Below are 21,893 nucleotides of genomic sequence, written 5' to 3'. Positions count from 1 at the left end.
AAGAAGATTAAGGAAGCTTATGTAGGATTATTACTTTAAAAAATTGTTATATTCTCATAGTCTTCTATATAGCCCTTTTTACTTTTCAAAGAACTTCTCTGTTTTCTCATATTATCTACACAATCAGAAACAGGAGAGAAAAGTTTTCTAGAATATTAGGAACAACTATTTAAGTACTATTTTTTTCTTACCTTGCTAGAAGTTGTTCCTCATCAGAAAACTAGTGAGAACCGCTACTATAGAAAATACAGTGAATGGTTTTTTAGGTCGCTCATGCTTGATTCGGTGTGCTTTCTTGGGCACATCATTTTTACCTCCCTGTTCTTTGTTAATTTCATTTATAAAGTTAGAGGGTGGAGTCGGTGACATCTAAATTCTTTTCACTTCTAAAATTCTATGGTTGTATTTTATTTTTATGGTTGATCATGACATAATTGTAGCAATTTAATTAAAATCTCTCCACATGCAGTATCATTGCATCTGTGACTCAGAATAGTAAGGGTATTTTAAAATTTCCTTTTATACGTTTGTTTTCTATATTATAAGGATGAGATGTTTAACATATTGGGTTTTTCTTCTTCCATCCATGCCACATGCATTAAATAAATGGCAGTCGGCAGACCACAGGGCAGCTTGGGACTCCCAGCAGGCAAATCCCCACCATTTGAGAGCTCACCTTGCAGCAGACAGACATGGTGGCTCGGTACAGGTATTTTCTGATTTTTGCATGAGTGATTATTTCCCAAATTTATACCACTAACCCTTTTTTGGAGCTCGTGGCATGATTTCATATCCTAATGAAAAACTTGTTGCTGAACTCTCCATAATTCTATTCCTTTGTATTTAACCAAAAAGCAAAATTAACATGATCTAGGAAGACCAACAGAGATACTGAGATTTTGCCTTTGTTCTTTTTTGTAAGTACATGCTACAGGTTAGAAAAACAAACTGCATTACTTGAAATATGTGCTAAACTTGAGTTTTCAACAATAAGCTCAGTCTTTTTAAGTAGCTTTAAGTAATAGAACATTTTTTATCTTTTTCCTTTTATTGACGTACCTCCTTCAAAATCTAGATAACTAGATTTCTAATTTTTTTCATCCTAATATCCAGAATGTACTGGCTGATTAATTAGTCAGATAAACATGCCCCTAATTTTTTTTATAATGGTATATTTTGTGCTTGTAGAAAATATCAGATGGAGAAAATAATTTCAAGGACAAGTATTTATTAAATATTCTCCTCAATTTTCTGGATATTTATGAAAATTTAAAGCAGTCTCATTTTTTTTTAATGTGTTTTCTTTCCCTTTTCTATAAACTTAGAGATAGCTACTATGTTCTGTCCTCTCATGCCCCTCAAGTTTTAGTCTTTTATGTGTATTATAGAAATGGGGAAAGATTACTGAGTCTCTTAGTTCTTTTAAAATATTGGCTTAAGCTAATCTAAATGCTGGTTCAAAGTAATTGAGATCATAAATGTTATTTCAGTCTATTTTTATATAGAACCTTTTAAAATTTTTTGAATTTTTTCCTCTACATACTTCCATTTGAAACACACACACACACACACACACACACACACACACACATCCTACTGAATTTATGTGATGGACTATTCTTTCTTGATTTGAATTTAAAATTTAGTTCTTGATTAAATCGTATAAGTTCTCATGTTTTTCTCATCATTAAATTTTAGAGGTAATTCAAATTATATAATCAGTATTTTTATAGGACTTTATAATCTATGGAATTTTTAGTTACGTGTAATAGAAGTATTTGAGTAGTTCTATAAAACTTTAGAAAGAGGGACTCAGAGGCAAGGATGCCTGAATTGTAAAATTTTTAATGATCAATTCATATAATAGGAAAAGTTACTGAAAAATTTATATTTAATTTGCATAACACAAGCTAGGTTGTGTATGTACCTGTATACATTTGCATGTCTCTAAGTGTTGTATGTTATAGTAAGTGTCTTGCTGAATGCTCAGGGAAGTCTGCCACAGAGGGTGAATGAGTTTGATTATATTGGCTCATCACTTCAGTAACTTATGTTCTATTTTTTCACATGTTTTCAAAGACATATTTGAACTCTGCTCATTTCTCATCATCTCTTTAAAACTGTTCTGCCTGTAGAGCCTACATCTGGCTTCATTCTAATATTAAATAAGTGATCAGTTTTACTTGCAGTAATTTTAGTAACATATAGGTAAAACCATAAATTTTACACTGTTTTCATTAACTTCCTCAATATATTGAGTTACTCTCAATGTGGCACCACTAAGGTGGTTCCAGTTGACATGCAAGATTAAACCTCTTGTCATTTTGACCTACAGAAAGATCCTCAGATATTCTTTATTACAGATGTGCTTTTCATAGGAACTGAATCATGGAGTCTAAATTTGAGCTCCTTGTCTTTCCAGAATTATCATATAAAGGGTGGGGTAAAAATAGGTTTACAGTTGTTCCTATGGAAAATAGTACAATAATTAATAAGTAATAAAACAAGAATAACTGTTTGCATACTCACAACTGTAAACCTACTTTTGCTACACCCTGTGTAGTATGGATCAGACATAGCTTACCAAGTTGATCTCATTGTGGTTCAGAGCACAAGTTCTGGAGTCAGATTTGAGTTCAAATTCTGTGCCTTAGATTATTTTAAAAAAGTATTTATCATAGAGGCAGGGGCTTAGGCAGTGCTAAAGAGTAGAATAATCTATTGCTTTTACAAATCTAGAAACTTGACTAGTATTTTTATTCATCTCTGGGAAGCAAAATGTAGAGGTACAGCCAAAAGAAAGCATTGTCAAATGCTATCTCTTCAGTGAGACCATGCTAATTCACTGACCAGGGATACAGCTATATATCTAATAATTTTTTCCACTCAAGAGACTAAGAATACTATTCAGATATCTAAAGACTTTAATATGTATGAATCTGTTCTTGGCTTGCATGTGTTATGGAGAAGCTCCTAGAGGAATCAAATGTGTCCCTCTCTGCTCTCCTTAGAATCATGGATAATTAATATGGCTGAAAAATTAGACCTACCACTTTCAGTTTCTGTCCATTCATTATTTAACAAATATCTACATATAAATGTCTACTAGGGGCTAGGCACTGTGCTAGATTCTTTGAATAAAAGGAGGAATGACAGATATATAGTGCCTGTCCCTGGAACTTTTAGTCAGTGGGGGAGGCTAATAAATAAGCATTGTGATAAGTGGAGAAAACTTGCAGGGGGGGGGCGCGGGAGAAATTGAAGAACTAAATAAAATTCAGTCAAGCTGGTGTATATTGAGAAAGGAGACTGAGAAGTAGGCAGGAGACAAGTCATGAAGGCTCCTAACAGGTCTTGTTATTTAATTTGGACTTTATTCTGAGGATATTGAGTAGCCATAAGGAGAATTAGATAGGGAACTAACTTGATTATATAGTGTTCTCTAAAGATTTCTTTTACTAGATTGAAGGGACACACGTGTAACGCAGGGACACAGCTATCAAGTCTGTAGCTGAGGGAAAACAAAGGGTGGTGGAGATGAGAAGAAATAAAAGCACATGAAAGATAATTAGAAGATAGCATGCAGTTGGATATGGAGGCTGGGGGAAAGGAAGGGCTCAGTTATCCCTTTTTGATATGTTTCTACCTGGCAAATCAGGATCTCCAAAATTAGGTTTGAAAAGGGTACAACTGGCAGCAGATATTGCTAATCTCTAATTCCACTGTAGCACAACTCCACTGAGCTCAAAGCTAACTGAAAACCTGATCCTATAAAGCTGAGAGGTAATTGCAAGCAGAGGGAAGAAGACAAATATTAAGGACACTACCTACTTTACATGGTATGATATACTTCCTGATTGTTTGGAACTCTGTAGTTGTACAGCCTTTGATTTGCATTTAAGGTAGTGTGACTCTGAGCATTAGGGGAAAAACTGAGATAATGGTGCCAGTGTGTTGGGCAGCCAGGCACTGTTGATGAAAAGAAAAGAATAACATGAATAAGCAGTTTGATATTTTAATCAGTATATCTTCAGAAACAAAAACAGGTGATGGTAACAGCAAAATGTATCTTGAAGTGGTAAGAAAACATATGTAGTTAAAAGTCAGAGGAGTACTAGATGTTTTATCTTAGTTCTTTATTATGCTAATTGTTAATAGTGAGCTTTCTAAATAAACTTCAAATAAACATTTTCAGTTTTCTCTATCAAATCTTTGAAAAGGTAATAACAAGGAAAAAAATTGAGTGATTAGTAAAATCATATCTTTCTATTCATAGTTTTCTGGGGTACTAAAATCTTCAAAAGAGATTGTGGTAGGGGAGAATAGTAGTACCCATTATTGAGGGGGAAACATTCCAAAACCCCAGGGGATGTTTAAAACTGAGGTAATACTGAACCCTATATATACTATTTTTTTCTATACATAAAGACCTATGATAAAGTTTAATTTATAATAGACACAGCAAGAAATTAATAAAATAGAACAATCATACTGTAATAAAATGTCATGTGAATGTCATCTCTCAGAATATTGTATTGTACTATACTCACCTTTTCACTTAAAAGAAGCAAACACTTTACAACTTCTCTTTGGCATGTCCAAATTGCCAGCATCCATTATTAAGTAAAATAAGGGTTACTTTAACACAAGCATTGGGATATTACGACAGCTACTGTATATGGATAATGTATACAGAGTGAATACGCTGGTAAAAGGGTGATTCATTGCCCAGGTAGACAGTACAGGACAGTACAAGATTGTATGCTACTCAGAATGGCAAGCAATTTGAAACTCTGAATAGTTTATTTCTGAAATTTTCCATTTAATATTTTCAGACCTTGGTAACTGAAATGATGGAAAACAAAACCAAGGATAAGGAGAGACTACTGTAGTTACAGCTTTTATTACATAAGTAATTTCTAACTCATCTCTATTAGGTTTAGGTTAGGAAATTTCTTGTCTAATTATCATTGGGATAAATCAGCATTACCAATTTATTTTGATTTTTTTTATAGTAACATTTACAGTAACATCTTGAAAAGCAGGAATACTAAAAGAATATTGTGTTCTGCTTAATTCTTCCATAAGTGAAAATTATACTGGAAATCTGTTTTAGTTTATATTTGTTGAGAAACAGTGAGAATGTCCTATGCCTTCGGGTCATAAGTTGGAATATGAAGAATTTCAATTATAACTCTAGCTATAGTTTTTAAGATATATAAGAAAGTTGGTTTTGTATAGTACATGTGCACCCTAGCCCAGGTTTGATAAACTCTGGAAATTTCTCTAGTTTACCAGAAATGCAAATTTAACTGGGTGTCCTATATTTTATCTGACACTCCCTACCTCAGACAGATTTGCTAGCTCATTGCTTCTTCAACCAGCTAGTTTATAGATAGATGATTTTTATTTATTTATTTATTAAATATATTTTTATTGATTTCAAAGAGGAAGCGAGAGGGAGAGAGAGATAGAAACATCACTGGTCAGTGAGAATCATTGATTGGCTGCCTCCTGCACGCCCCCTACTGGGGATCGAACCTGCAACCCGGGCATATGCCCCTGACTGGAATCAACCTGGGACTCTTCAGTAAGCAGGCTGACACTCTATCCACTGAGCCAAATGGCTAGGGCAGGGGTGGGCAAACTTTTTGACTCGAGGGCCACAATGGGTTCTTAAACTGGACCGGAGGGCCGGAACAAAAGCATGGATGGAGTGTTTGTGTGAACTAATATAAATTCAAAGTAAACATCATTACATAAAAGGGTACGGTCATTTTTTTTTTTAGTTTTATTCATTTCAAACGGGCCGGATCCGGCCCGCGGGCCGTAGTTTGCCCACGGCTGGGCTAGGGTGATAGATGACTTTTAGAAAAAGCTGAGTTCATAAGTAAAATATATAATGTTTTAATATTTCTAATATATATTTTTGGATAGATGGAGGTCTGGTTAAATAATATATTGAGCCTCTACTGATCACTTGGTAATAACATGCTTACAAGAACTCAAATAGATTAGGAAGATACTATAATAATTTGTATGAATTTATTATATTTGGAAAGTATATTAGTTGGCCTTTTCCATTCATTGACTACAAAGATACCATGTGTTATCTTTGATTATATCACAGTCTGTGAGAATGAGTTCTTTTGGAAATAGATTGATTGGGCAGACAGCCATTTAAGTGAATCATCATTTATCTCCCACACTTAGCTGCAGGCTGTTTCCCCACCCCCTTCCCTTAAACTCTGATGTTCTAATAGTAACATCAGAGTTTAAGAGAAGTCTGGTTGCCTTTTTTTTTTTTTTTTAAATCTCTTAAAATAAGAACTGCACTAAGTTTCTTATCAGAGTGGGAATATCAGAGAAAATTTATTTTGAGAACAAGAACAAAAAACCCTGTAAAATACCTGAATCATTTTTTCAAATGTCAAACCTCAAAGCTTCTGTCATTTTTATACAAACTTTCATTAAGGAAATCAGCCTGATGAACACTAATATTTTAGAGACTTATGTTCTAGTTTGAGTTGAAATTCTAGAAATGTCACTTAACTGGAATCATATTTTTGAATTTGGCTTATAAAAATAATTTGTATATATTTGTTTGATTGCTTGTTTTATTTAGGTTTCTAGGAATATGATGACACATTATCCTATACTAGAGGCCCAGTGCACAAAATTCAAGCACGGGTAGGGTCCCTAGGTCTGGCGGTCGATCAGGGCTGATCTGTGGGGCAACCGGCAGGGTGATGGGGGTCCCCCCACTGGCACCTGCCTTGGCTGGCCTGGGGTCTGTGGGCTTGGGGCAGCTCTTGCGTTGAGCGCCTGTTCCCTGGTGTTTGGTGCTTGTCATAGTGACTGGTCATTTGCCATTTGGCCGATTTGCATATTAGGGTTTTATTATCCGATATAATAAAACCCTAATATGCAAATGGACCGAATGGCACAACGACCGGTGGAATGATCGGTTGCTATGATGCATACTGACGCTCAACGCAGGAGCTTCCCCCTGGTGTTCAGTGTACTCCCACATGGGGAGCACCGCTCAGCCAGAAGCTGGGCTCATCAGTGGCAGTGGCGGGAGGAGCAGGCCTAAGCCATCAGACAGACATCCTCTAAGGGCTCCCAGACTGCGAGCCAGACTGAACGACCCTCCCCCCCCCCCCCACTCTGAGTGCACGAATTTTGTGCACTGGGTATCTAGTTTATAATATTGTCTTTGTTTCTTTTTCATAAATCCATTTGCCAAAAGACCACTAGTTTTCTTAAGTGAAAACAATTTTGATGCTATGATACACTCACAAGTTACTGGTGTTATTTTATAGGACTTTGTTACCACATTGATTCTGTTCTGACACTGGGATAGTGGCCTTCATTCAGGGGGTTAAGGTATCTGGGAAGCCCAAGAATATTTACATTAAAAAATTACATAAAGGAAGATGTTACTTCCTTTATGTCTGGTTCTGATTAGTCGGGTAAAATGGTATTTGAAACATTTCAGTAAAATATAGTTTATTAAAGTTAGGCATGACTTTGTGTGAACTGAAGTAAATCAGATTATATAATTACTAGAGGCCTGGTGCATGAATTCATGCACAGGTGGGCCCCAGCCAGCCCGCCCCGATGGGGGCCTATTTGGTCTGGGCAGGTGGGGGGAGGGGACCCAGGAGGTTGGCTTGCCGGCCCTGCCCCCAATCAGGGTTGGGGGGCCGATTGGAGGCAGGGCTTGCCTGGGGGAGGGGCCGCAGGCAATTGGCCGGCGGGCCGTGCCCCTGATCAGGGTGGGGGGGCAATCAGGGCCAGCCAGGGGGAGGGGCTGTGGGCAGTTGGCCAGCCGGCCCTGCCCCTGGGTGGGGTGGGGGGGGCGATCAGGGGTGGGGTTGGCTCGGGGGAGGAGCTGTGGGAGGTTGGGGGAGCCAATCAGGGCCCCCATCGGGCTGGTTGGCCACTGCAGTGTGCATCATAGTGACCAGCTCTTCTGTTGTTCTGGTCGTTCTGCTGTTCCGGTCACTTCGCTTTTATATATATAGATAGTACATATGTAGTTGCTGTTTGCTGGAAATTTAGAACACCTGAGTTTTAAATTTTCAATTATGCTGCTTACTGGTAAAGTAAGGGAAGGCATGTTAGAAGAGCTATTTATAATTTGAGGTCGGGTCCCTCTAAGGCAGTGGTTCTCAACCTTGGCTGCACATTAGAATCACCTGGGAATCTTTTTAAAATCCTGGTTTCTGGGCCTCATCCTCCAGAAATTCTGTTTCTTTGTTATGGGGTAGGGCCACAACATTAGTAACAAAGAAACAGAATTTCCGGAGGATGAGGCCCAGAAACCAGGATTTTAAAAAGATTCCCAAGTGATTCTAATGTGCAGCCAAGGTTGAGAACCACTGCTCTAAAGCCAATGAGTGAAAGGAAGAAAATAAACCTGTTGAGTATTATGTTGAGGGGAAGAGCAATGGAAATTGTTTAGTGAACTGTCTTGATTATCTAGTGCATGCAAGGCACTCTGCTAGTTAAAGATACAGGGAATCCAAAAAGTATAAGAATTCTATTTTCTAGCTCCTTTCCAAGTCAGTGTAGGGGCTCTGACATTTAAAAATTACGAATAAAGAAGCAAATTGTGCTCGAGAATTAGAGCAAGTAATTATTTTAAAATATTTTCAGAAGGAGAGAAAAATAAAGAGAAAAAAATCAACACAGAACTCAGTAGAATGACAGAAAGGAGGAAGCAGGTGCCCAGAAGCAGAGAGGCAGACTTTCACATAGGTCTTTCCATCCTTGGGCTGCCTCTAAAGATGACCAAGCAAGTTTTGTGTGTTTTCAGCTATAGATGCAAATGCTGCAAAACAGCGGTCGCCAGCCTTTTGGACCTCACGGACCACCAGTTGGCGACTGCTGCTGTAGAGTTCATTTCTAAGTACATGTTCCACATAGGATACAGGATATTGAACTTCCATAATTCCTGAATTAATCCAGGTATATTGGTTGATTTCTAGTTATTTAAAGTTGGGGAGAGAGGGACCTGTTCTTTACACTAGAAAATGAGTTCCACAGAGCTGGGGTGTTTGTTTTGTTAACTATGTTATTCCAATTTCTTAGAACAGTGCCTGGCATGTTGTAGCCTCTGAGTGAGAACTTTTGAATTAGATTTCAGAAATACGGGGTTCTGTAAAAAGTACTTTAAGTCTAGTCATCAGCTGCAACTCTGGCACCCAGGCCTTTGATATGTTCACATTTTTTTTCTCGTAAAGAGATCAGGTAAGGGAAGCATCAAAGCTGATTCTTAGATTTTGAGCCTGGAGGTTTGGGAAGATGGAAACATAGGAAGAGTAGCAAATTCAAGAGATTATGATAAATTTGGTTTTGGAAATACTGAATTTGAAGTGGCAAGCTTTTTTAGGCTCAGGGAATCCTTTATATAGAGGTGATAGTTGAAACCATCATTATAGGTGAAACTGACAGTAATTATGATGGCCACCAATTATTGAGCTCTATTACATGCCAGTCACTGTACTTTATATACTGATTTCATTTCATCCTCAGTTAGCCTTGCTAAATAGATACTACTGTTTCTAATTTCATAGTTGAGGACTCTGAGGTTTAGCAAGATAGGATATCTTCCCCAGGGTCACGTAGCTGGTAAGTGATAGAGCTAGGTTTTGAATCTAGACCCATCTTATTCCAAAGTCTCTAGCTAGTGCCAAGTGATAAAAATGTACAGGAAAATTGAGGATTGAGCAAAGACCACTGAATATATTTTCTAGGAATCGTTGTGCAAGAAAACTCAGAGTTCTGGTGTAGGGGCGGAATCCATATTGCAAGGAGTTAAGGAATGAGTGAAAGGGAAAATTTTCTAAAAATGGAAATGGAAATTTAAGACTTGTTTTCAAGAAATTTGGGGGAAGGCAAAAAGTAGTACAGTATGGTGAATTTGTAGGACCAAGTAAATTTGGGAGTTTTGTTACAGTATTTATCTTATTTTAGGATTTGCATTTATTTCAACAAATATTTATTGAGTGCCTACTCTATGCCAGATAGATTAAAGAGATATAATAGGAAGTAACACTGGTTTCTTGCTGTTACAGAGTTTAATTTTTATGGAGGTGGATGTGGTTGTCAAGAAACAAAATCAGTCAGAAAAACATCAACATGTATAAATGTTATACAGAGAGTTAAAAATAGAATATAATATGTAAGAGAGTGTCTGCATGGAAGTTTTAGATTGTATGATAGAAAGACCTGTTTTAGAGCCATTATCTGAGGATCTAAAAGATAAGATAGCCAATAACCAGGGAGGGAATTTAGGCAGTGAGAACAGTTAATGCCCAGGCCTTAAAGTAGGAATAAGCTTGACAATATTAGATGGAGGCTATTGAGCAAAGGGGAAAGTGGTATGCTATCAGAGGTAGGTATGGTTCATATCTTTTATTATAGGGCTATGTAAATTGGTGTAAAGAATATGGATCTTTATTCTAAATGAAGTGGGATGTCAGGTGCTTGAAGAATATTAAGCAGGTAATTATACATGACCTAATTTACATCTTAAAAGGTACATTCTGGCTTTTGTGTGGAAAATACATTAATGGGGGAGGGGATACAAGTAAAAGCGGAAGACTGGTTAATAGGTTTCTGCCCTTATTCACACAAGAGATATTGTGGCTTGGACTGAAGTCTTAGTAATAAAGGGGGGAGAACTGAATAGATTTTGAATGTATTTCTGGGGAGGATACAATAAGACTTTCTGATGAATTAGATACGCCTTTCAGTTAAAGAGAGGAATCATAATGTTTCCTGGATTTGGGGCTTCAACAACTGGGTGAATGAATGGGCAATATGAGAGGGAGACCTGAGCATGATTACATTGAAATGAAGGAGTTATTGAAAGAAGCAATATTGAAGTTTGCAAGGGAAATAATTCATGATGAAGCAAGGTACCAAAGAGTGAGCATACAAGAAGGAAGAGATTGAGAGATAAATGTAGGATTCAGAAGGAAGGAGACAGAAGACAGAAATTTCAAGATAAAAAAGAAGTTGAAAAGCAAATATTGGAAAACCTTGATTTTTAATAAAATGCTAGGCCTATTACTGTGTTCAGTTATGAACAACTACATATTGTTTTATATTCCTCATATTAACTTTCTAATTTAAGTATTTTAAGCATAATTATATTTATCATTGTATAACCTATTACTTTGCGCATATATAATTTTGTTTTGTTTGTTTTTGCAGGTTGTAAGTTCTACAAATGGAGAATTAAACACAGATGACCCTACTGCAGGACGTTCAAATGCACCCATCACAGCCCCTACGGAAGTAGAAGTGATGGATGAAACCAAGTATGTGTTCGTTTTGCTTGTTTAAGTAACTTTTTGTTCTAAAACTATGCATGTCTGACATTGATAGTCATGTACAATTATTTCAGGAATATTTTTTCAAGGAATAGGTGCCTATAAAATAAGTGATATGTTTATTTTAATCACTTTAGAATTGTACTATTTCAGTAAGTATTTTAATAATACAAAATAGTTATTTAAGAACTATGCTCAAATTCTTTAGAATCAATAGCATATTTTTACGAGTGTTGATGCATGAAAATTATTGCTATATTATAGATTCTCATTTTTATTTAAGCATAAGAAAAAAATTTAAAAATTTTATAGTATGCTGCATGCATTGATATTAGTTTTAATTTAGTTTTTTTGTGAGTTTAAATTATAATGCTGCTTGGGGAAAAAATTAAGCATGAAAAACAATGTGATAATTTCAATGTGGGCTGTTTCTGATGATCTCTCTCTCTCTCTCTCTCTTTTTTCCTTGTATTTTTTTTTTTTTATGTGTGTGTATAGCTGCCAGAAAGTGTTGAACATGTGGTGAGTTCCCAAGTGTAGGCAGGCAGAAATAGCTCCGTTGTCTGTAATTTCAAAGATTTTTAGCACCATGTTTGTTTTTTAAAAACATACCTTTCAACATAGACATTATAATTTGTAAAAGTTGTTCAAAAGTATTTGATATCATTTACATTAGCTCTGAAAAGCAAGAAACCATTGTTTGAGGAGCTCTTTTGCCTGCTGCAACTTTTGCTTCAAGTAACGTAGATTTGGGTGCACTTTTTAATTGAGTAGACATACCAACCCTGCTTGTGCTTGTGTATTTGTTTTACAACACAGAGGCTTCATTTGCTATTTTAGATAGAAAGACAGGCTTTTGAGATACGCTTTCTTTTTTCCTGTTTGTGATTATTAAATACAAATAGTAAACCCCTTACCCCAACCACAATGCTATTACTAAAACAGTATTTCACTTACTAACTAATAATATTGCTATTGGTAACATATGGTATGCATTGATAAATTTCATGATAAACTATAGTTGATAGAGTGTTACAAAAAATCCTCATATAAATATTTTCTACTAATTTCAGATATTATAAAAGGTGATGTTTCTACCAGTTGAGGTCATGTTGAAGTTAACTGTTGCTGACCTTTGCCTTTAGTTGTTATGCTGTGTCTAAAATGCCCCTCTCAGTTTCAGGACAATTTTTGAGTCAGCCTTGGAGTGAATAAAGAAAGTTGCTTCTTAGATTAATAAATTTTGGAAAGTTCTATTCATATCCAAAGCGAACCTTACATAATTTCCAAAATAATTCTCCTTTGCCGGCCACAAGATGAGGAAATTTATGTGGATATTTCTTTTTTTTTTTTTAAAGAATGTTTATTAATTTTTAGAGAGAGGAAGGGAGAGAAATGTAGTGAGAGCGCAACATTGATTGGCTGCCTCCAGCATGCCCCCCCCCCCGCCCCCCCCCCCCCCCCGCCCCCAGGGAACAAATCTGCAACCTGGGCATGTGCCCTGACTGGGAATCAAATTGGCATCGTTTGGTGCTGGGAACAACGCCCAACCAACTGAGCCACACTGGCCGCGGCTGTAGATACTTCTTTTTAAAGAAAAATGATTAAGTATCCAATTTTAATCACTTTGGGCTATGGGGTTTATTGATGGTATGACTTGGTTTAGTGGATTGCGGGATATAATTAGTCAACTACATCCTTGTGCATTTCTATGTCAGAAATAAAAACAATAGTTTTGCTCATGTGTGCAGTCCTAAATACAGTTACAGAAGTAGGGTGGTAGTGTGGCCGATGAGAATGCACAAGCCCTTTGCCGTTAGGCTGTAGAACCCTACTTCAGCCTCTTTGTCACCTTCTTCAGGCTTATTTCTTTTTCTGTCAAATGAGGCTAATAGTACCTACCTCATAGGATTGAGAAAGTGAAATGTGATAAAACACTGGTATTTTGTCTGGCAGATGGCAGGCACTCAGTAGTTATTATCACCCTGGTTTATCTCTTCTCTTCCAGTTGCCTGTGACCTTTCTCATCTGTCCTTTTTCCAGGCGCTGCTTCTTCTGTCCTCCTTGTCCCATATTTTTACTTCCATACTCACGACTCCTCATTGAAACTGGCTCTTTCTGTGTTCACATCTTCCTAGATACCTGCAATCAACCAAAGCTATTATATATATTTTTTCATTTATTCCTTCAACAATTACACTGCTTGGATTTCAGAAATATCTGGTACCACCTTTACCCTTAAGTAGAGTACACACCAGTCAGGAAGATTGCAGTTGTATTAGCATACATCAGTATATGACTAAATGCTATGGAAAAGGTATAAAGAGAAAGATTACTTACTGTCAGAATGATCAGAGAATGCTTTATGGAAGGGGCTTTGAAGAATGACATTGTAATTGAATTAGTTGAGATGGGTGTGGATGTTGATGGGTTTGGGTTTCTTTATGTAGGTGTTGGAAGATGAGAGAAAAAGGAAGTAAATGGTGGGAAGGTTATTCCTAAAGGAAAGGTTCTCTGATCATGGTGCCAAGGCCTGTCACACCTTTCATAGTCTGGCCCCTGCCTGGCTTTCCCATGCCAAGGCCCATCACACCTTTCATAGTCTGGCCCCTGCCTGGCTTTCCCAGCTCCATTTTCCATTCTGAAGCCTATATTCTATTGGTTCCATTCTGCCATCAATATACTATTCTCTTTATCCATTTCCCACTTCTTGAAACTTCTTGAATTTCTTATAAACAAGGATTTTTTCATCTTTAGATCCCAATGTCTAAAACAGTATGCCTTAATAAATTATTACTAAACTAGAGGCCTGGTGCACGGAATTCGTGCACAGGTGGAGGGTGTGGCCTTGGGGATTGGCCCACTGTGGGAGCACACTGACCACCAGGGGGCAGCTCCTGTGTTGAGTGTCTGCCCCCTGGTGGTCAGTGCGCATCATAGCGACCGGTCGACCGGTTGTTCTGGTCATTCAGCCATTCAGTCTCTGGGCTTTTATTATATAGGACAACTGACTATAAATAATGTGGTATATCCATACAATGGATTATTAGTTAACAGTATAAAAACTAAAATTGGAAGCATTATGATAAGTGAAAGAAGTAGACACAAAGACCACATATTATATAATTCCTTTTAGATGAAACTTCCAGAATAGGCAGATATATAGAGACATGAAACCGACAGTGGTTGCCTAGGGCAGGGAAGAGGAGTTGAGGAGTGCCTGCTAATAGGCAGTGTGGTTTCCTTTAGGGTGATGAAAATGTTTTGAAGTTAGATAGTGGTGATTATTGCTGTACTATAAAAACCACTGAATCGTACACTTTAAAAGGGTGAATTTTATGATATGTGAATTATATCTTAATCAGTTATTTTTAAAAAATGAATATCAATCCATCATTTCAGTTAAGCTTTTTTTCCGGATAGGTTACAGAAAGCTTTAGAACTTTACTAATCCTTCACTAGTTGAAAACCAAACACATAAAACTTTGCCTTTCCTTTCATCAGGATTATTCTTACATTTCTACAAGTTTACTATTGCATTCCTCATATTTTTAGTTTGTGATTCAGAAATGTAAGCATGATTTTTTTTTTTCTAAATTGCATCTTACGCTTTTTCCACCATTGTGTAGGTAGCTAGGAACTTACTTAAAATTCTTTTTCAGAATTTGTTTCTGACTTCCTCTCTTTCTTCTTACCTGTGATTGACAGAGATCCCTCTCATTGCATCCCACTAGAATGTATTTTACATTGGACATTTTGGAGTCTCAAGTTTCCTAGAATAGTACCTCATGGGATAAATATATGATTTCTGAATGATGGAAGATATTCTATTCCCCCAATATAAAGTGACTCATTCATTAGTAACAAGGTTTTGCCTTTTTTACTGTAGCTGAGAATTTTTTTTCAAGGCAGGTGAAATAAAGAATAGCACTCTCATCATTCCTTCCAGGAATTAAAACAAGGCTTCCAATAGTTTAGTTATCAAATTTTTAAGTAGTATGAAATCACCTTTTCCTTTGTTCCTCTTTCTTTCCCCTTTCTAACATTTACTTAGCAGTTACTGTGGTTTGGTAATATGATTATGAGGCGAAATCAAGGCCTTTACATTCCATTAGAGAAGATAGACTATCCCAGTTACTTTTACATGGTGGATCCATACTCTGGCTTCATCTCACAATCTTCTGGGGAGTTTTAACAATAAGATAATACTTAGGCTGCACTGTCAGCATTTCTGATTTAATTGCTCTGTGGTGGGGTCTGGTTACCAGTATTTTTAAAAAGCTTCTAAACTGATTCTAAGGAACAGCCAGCATTGACAATCATTGGTCTAGTACAGGTGTTAGAGGATTAGCACTATGTAGGATACAGTGTTGTTGGAGTTCAGAGACTGGGTACTCACTTCTAGCTGGGAACATGTAGAAGTCTTCAGCGGTAAAGATATACTTGCACTGGTTCTCAAAGATAAGTATGGTTTGGCAAAGTTGATGGGTGGTTGTCAGAGAGAAGAGGTTGAGCAAGGAGCAACCCACGAGGCTATATAATGCGTGAGTACTTTAATGGGAACTGGGATGGATAGGCTAAGTGTCCAATCTCAAAGGGACTTAGTGGCCAGGTTAAAAAAAAATTGAACATTATCTTTCTCAGCACAGCAATGAAAGCTGTGTATTTTAAGCCAAGAAATGGTATAATCAGATTGAACCTTAGGAAATAATTTTTGGCAACAGTTTTGAGGCTTATGTCGCTTCCTGGGATTCATAAGATTGTAGAAAACCTTCCTTCCTTGCACAGTGTAGGCTGCCTGGAAAGGAAGCCTGATGGATGATGAGACTGAGAGGAGAGTGGAAATAGGTTGGAACCAAACTTAAGAGCTGTACAGACTTAACGCCATAGATTGTGTAGAGACATTGCTGAGATTTCAGAGGAAAGGGTGCCATACATGGTGGGCAAAAGTAGGCTTACAGCTGTTTGTATGGAAAATAATACAGTAATTAATAAATAATAATACAAGAACAAACTCTGTTTTGCGTACTCACAACTATAAACCTACGATGGCATATTGGAGAGAGGGAGACTTAGACTGGGAAGTCAGTTAAAAGGCTCTTAGCAATGATGGAAACACAGTGTTCCAAACTAAGCCAGCATAAGAGAATGGGATGTTTTTGAAAGTCATTTCAGACTTGAGGGACTAATTGCATGTAGATGGAGAGGAAGAAATTAAAGATGAGGATAGGTGTACAGGTTCCTAGTTAGAATAGTTTGTGGATGGTCTTGCTCTCTGATCTAAACTCCTCTTGGCTAACTAAACAGTTTATAATTTAAAAATCAAGAGATCCAGAGGTACTAAAATGTATCAGGTATACATTTTAGGGGGAAAATCCTTTGTCAAAGAATTATGCTATAAAAGGTATTTTCTGTATTCTCATCAGCTCTGCCCGATGAGCAGAGGTCAGGTTCCAGAGTCCTAACTGTATGGTAGGTTGCCAACAGTCTCTCAGCCAAAGGATGAGCCAGTGAGTCACTGTAGAAGGGACCAATAAGAACTTGACATACAAACAGAGAAACATGCTTCAGTTTCTGTTATATCTGTGAGAAAGAAGTATATGACATAATCTAAGAAAACAAGCCCAATTCTAGATGAAGGAAAAGTCAGTGACTAAAGAGGAAGTGGTGGTGTAATGTTAGTAGCAAAGCCTTGGCCCTTACCAATATGTTTTCTACATATTTTAGGACTTTGAGTCATGATAGTCCCCTGTTTCCTACCCAAACAGTATTTAAAACAACAACCTTTGAATTCATTAGGAGCAGGACTTAACATTTATCTGCAAAGGATTTAAGAGTGGAGATGTGACTGCAAAGCTTTTAGATTGGCTACCAAATTATCGTGTCAGAAGCACAGATCTGACTTGTGAGACTATATTGTCTTACTGGAACTGCATAAGGAATAATCAAGAAAGAGCCAAGAAAAAGGGAAGCATTGACAAAACATGATTTAAATGTCTGGTTAGCTTAATCAGCTTCCCCTAGGTGTTGTCCGTAGTCTAGATCAGAAGAGACTCCAAGTGAGGTATAAACTAATGTATAAGAAATTGTAGCCACTGAGCAGCAAGGACAGAAAAGATATTTTAACATTTTAAAGATGTAAATAATTTTCTAAGAACAGATAATTGAATTTATTGATAAAAATAACTTGCTCACATCATCTGTGAGAACTAATGTATGTGCTAAATCCTAGAATCTGCTATTATTTACAGTTGTTATTACCAATAGCTTATCCCCCCCTTTCCGCTGTACCAAGTGTTAAAATAACATTGTCTCTTTTTACTCCTTTGCCTGCACTCATAAACTGATGGCATGGTGTCCACTCAGTATCTCCAGTGGTCAGCCCTGAGCACCCAGACCAAGGCCTCATTGGAAATGGAGAAGCAGGAGTGGGGTCTGGGCAGTTGCATCTAGAGAACAGTGCTTCTTGAGATTCAGACTCCTTTAAGAATATGGTGCAAGCCATTCTTTTCCCAGAAAAACTTCCACAGGCACTAAAATCTGCATTATATGAGTTCTCACTGGGGTACGCAGCCCATGGGTAAAAACTCTAGCTTTAGGAGATGCTATAATTGACCAGATTCTTACTCCAGGAGTTGCATTTATGAGGCATATCCTTTATTTATTCAGTAATATTTAATGAGTAACAGTTTTGTGCCCATTTGTGAGATGTACCTGTGAGCAAGATCTTACGAAGCTTTTATCTGATGTGGAGGCAGATAATAAAGACATGAAATACATGTAGATTATTGGTACTAAGTACTGACAGGAAAATAAAACAGTCATGTGATAGAGTGATGGTATGGGCACTGTGTTTTAGGTTCAGTGCTCAGGGACGAGATAATTGAGATGATACCGAATTTCTTAATCACAAAGACTATAAATCAGCTGTTTTGGTAATGACTTTAAGAAATCAGCCACAAGTTAAATAGCAATTTTCTTCTGTTTTGTTTCTATTTGGAATGTATTCATATTATATAAAGCAATGCTGCCCTCTGGTGGTAGTAAGTTTAATGGCATTCCAGCTTTATTTTTGCAAATCTATTTCAAGGATTTACAGTACTCTATTTAATGGGATTGCTTCCTGAAAAATAGATGTCATCTTTAGATTGCTTTTGAATTTAAAGTTTTTGTAAAATTATAATTCATTTGGAAATCCTATTTAATCTGAAATAAATTTGGGAATTTTTTTTTGATCAATAATTCTTACACAGTTGAAGGAAAGGATACCTAAGAGGTAGGAAGAACTCAACTCTCAGAACTGGAAGGTGAATAATGGTACTGGAAAAATAAAGCAAGCAAGGTGAATTGATAATACAAGCATGAAAATCTATGACTTGGACTTATTCATTAAAACATGTATTACATTAAGTTCCCCATTCCAGAAGGCTTAGGACACTTTTTAGTGGAAATTTTTTAAAAGAATGTATTTTTGAATTTCAGTAGCCAGTGACAGTATTTAGAAACAGTGAACATTATTAGTAGACTTTATATTAAACAATGAATAAATTTCCATTGAAATATGACCATATTCTTTAATATCCTAAATATTTGGTTTGTTTCTTCTAACTCTCAATTTTTTAATATTTTGTTTTTTAAAGTATGGACATGTTCTGACTCTTAAGTTTTTAATTGAAAGGTTCTTTTTGGAATAATGATTTTTATTTTATAGAGAGTAATTTGACTTGAATGATTTTTTGTTTTGCTTTTTATTTTTAAAAATTTATATAACCAATTTGAGAAGGTATTAGGTAGCTAACAGTCACAAATAAATTTGACTTATTTTTCTAAGTCCATGAAAAATCTAATGTACCCACATTCTTTTTTTACGGTGGTAGCTCTTTTTAAGGCCCTTGATTGGGTAATTTATTTCACTTCAATATAAGTAAAAATCATAAAGATTAATGACTGCACATATTTCTAGTTGAATCTTTACCAGGTGATACATACAGTTTTGAATTATTCACATTTTATGGTCTAGTCATTATGTGCTGTTTGACTATACTTAAAAAATGCAATTGTGTGATTGTGCCCCATAGTGATTTCATAATCATGGCATAAATCACAATAAAGGGTCTGAAATTAATTTTTTAAACACTTTTTATAATATACTAGAGGTCCAGTGCACAAAAATTCGTGCACTTGGGGGGGGGAGAGGCGGGTCCCTCAGCCCGGCCTGTGCCCTCTCGCAGTCTGGGACCCCTGGGGAGATAACGACCTGCTGGCTTAGGCCTGCTCCCGGGTGGCAGAGGGCAGGCCCAATCCCTAGGTGCAGCCCCTGGTCGGGCTCAGAGCAGGGCCGATTGGGGAGTTGGGGCACCGCCCCCTGTCATGCACAGAGCAGGGCAGATTGGGAGGTTGTGATGCCACCCTCAGTCACGCTCAGGGTAGGGCCGATTGTTGGGTTGGGGCACCGCCCCCTGTCACACTCAAGGCAGGGTCGATGGGGAGGTTTTGGCACCACCCCCGTCACGCACAGAGCGGGGCCAATCAGGGGGGTTGGGGAGCTTCCCCCCGTCACGCACAGAGCAGGGCCCATAAGGGGGGTTGGGGCTCCGTACCCTGTCACGCACAGAGCAGGGCCAATCAGGGGGTTGGGGCGCTGCCCCCTGTCATGCACAGAGCAGGGCCCATCAGGGGGTTGGGGCGCCACCACTCTCACACTCAGGGCAGGGCCGATGGGGAGGTTATGGCTCTACCCCGTCACACAGAGCAGGGCCCGTGGGGGGGAGGGGTTGGGGCACCGCACCCTGTCACACACAGAGCCGCAGGGCGATCAGGAGGTTGGGGAGCTCCCCCCTATCAGGCACAGAGCTGGGCTGATCAGGGGGTTGGGGCGCCTTCCCATCACGAACAGAGCAGGGCGGATAGGGAGGTTGTGGCCCCGCCTCCTGTCACACACAGAGCCGCAGGGCGATCAGGGGGTTTGGGCGCTGCCCCCTGTCACACTGACTCCAGTGCCGGGAGGCCTCTCAGCTCCGCTGATCCCGGTGCTGGGAGGCCTCGTGGCTCCACCGATCCCGGTGCTGGGAGGCATATTACCCTTTTACTGTATAGGATAGAGGCCTGGTGCACGGGTTGGGGCTGGCTGGTTTGCCCTGAAAGGTGTCCTGGATCAGGGTGGGGGTCCCCACTGGAGTGCCTGGCCAGCCTGGGTGAGGGGATGATGGCTGTTTGCAGCTGGTCACACACCCTTCAGGGTGGGGGTCCCCACTGGGATGCCTGGCCAGTCTGGGTGAGGGGCTGAGGGCTGTTTTCAGGCTGGTGGGTGACTGAAGCTCCCAACCGCTCCTTGTTTTCTTTTTTTATTCTGGGCCAGCTTTAGCTCTGGCTCCAGCTCTGAGGCCTCTGCTGCTGAAAGCAGGTATCTGGTTTGTTTGGGTTCTATAATCGAAACACTGTATCGACTCCAGCTCTGAGATCCCGGAGGGCTGAAAGCAGGTTTCTGGGGTTTTGTTTAGCTTCTGTATTTGTAACAATGTTTCTAAAACTCCAAGCTCAGAGGCCCGCAAGGCAGGCGGGGAACATTGGAGTCCTCCGTCACTGAAGCAAGCGAGTCTCATGTTAGCTTCAAGCTGCCTGGCTGCCAGCCGCCATTTTGGCTGGCAGTTAATTTGCATATCTCGCTGATTAGCCAATGGGAAGGGTAGCGGACGTCCGCTAATTACCATGTTTCTCTTTTATTAGATAGGATTTTTTAATTGATTTCAGAGAGGAAGGGAGAGGGAGAGAGAGAAAGAAACATCAGTGATGGGAATCATTAATTGGCTGTCTCCTGCACACTGCCTACTGGGGATTAAGCCCACAACCGGGCCATGTGACCTGACCAGGAAGCAAACCATGACCTCCCATGCCCGCTCTTCTGAAATTAATTTTTATGATGTGGGTAGAGATATTGTATAATTTAACTGCATAGGGTTGATTTCTATTTACATTTATTTCACCAAAAAATATAAAATTATCTAGCAATTATTTCATCTTTCATAATCTTTTGCTGGTTAGAACAGATAAAGCTACATGGTCTCTGTTATGTGTTGCTTGAAAATGTTGAGTTAATATCTCTTTAGGAAGGTGGGCTGGTAAGAATTACAGGAATATCTCTGTAAGATCACCATAATGTAGCTTTGAATTGGCAGCATTTTGCTGATGGAATCACCATGTATATATACCAGTGTCTTACTTTTATTACATAATGTGATTTACACACACACACATAACTTCAGTGGGGAAACAAAAGGAGCCCCTTTTTATGTAGTGCCTGTCATCTTTATATTCCCATAGATTGGATAGGTTGAATTTCTTTTAATTGTGGGAGAGGAAAACTAGACCTTTATTTGAAAGGAATGCCAGACTTTTTGGGGATATGAGTGTGTGTGTGTGTGTGTGTGTGTGTGTGTACACACTTTACCAGCTGATAGCTCAATTTTGAAAATGAAATGTATTTTAATAAAAACACTGTTTTTATAATTACTCAAAGATTGTGTATACATTTTTGGTGACACTGTA

At 38.3% G+C, this 21,893-nt stretch overlaps 1 protein-coding gene across 14 annotated transcripts in view; it reads left to right on the top strand.

Annotated features, from left to right (window-relative positions):
• CSNK1G3 (casein kinase 1 gamma 3) overlaps nucleotides 1-21,893 on the top strand; it is a 112,096-nt gene that overhangs the window by 88,184 nt on the left and 2,019 nt on the right. For 6 of the 14 annotated variants that reach the window (XM_059693761.1, XM_059693754.1, XM_059693751.1 and 3 more), the window contains 3 exons: nucleotides 614-709; nucleotides 11,230-11,336; nucleotides 11,847-11,870. In XM_059693761.1, the coding sequence (XP_059549744.1) occupies nucleotides 614-709; nucleotides 11,230-11,336; nucleotides 11,847-11,870 (227 nt within the window). Of the gene's footprint in view, nucleotides 1-613; nucleotides 710-3,728; nucleotides 3,840-11,229; nucleotides 11,337-11,846; nucleotides 11,871-21,893 lie in introns of those variants that run through there. The other 8 variants (XM_059693760.1, XM_059693758.1, XR_009452584.1 and 5 more) reach the window with 7 other exon arrangements.

This window comes from Myotis daubentonii, chromosome 4 (genome assembly GCF_963259705.1).
Source record: "Myotis daubentonii chromosome 4, mMyoDau2.1, whole genome shotgun sequence".
Taxonomy (NCBI): Eukaryota; Metazoa; Chordata; class Mammalia; order Chiroptera; family Vespertilionidae; genus Myotis; species Myotis daubentonii.
Note: the sequence above shows the minus strand (reverse complement) of the source record. Positions and strands in the feature narration are given on the sequence as shown.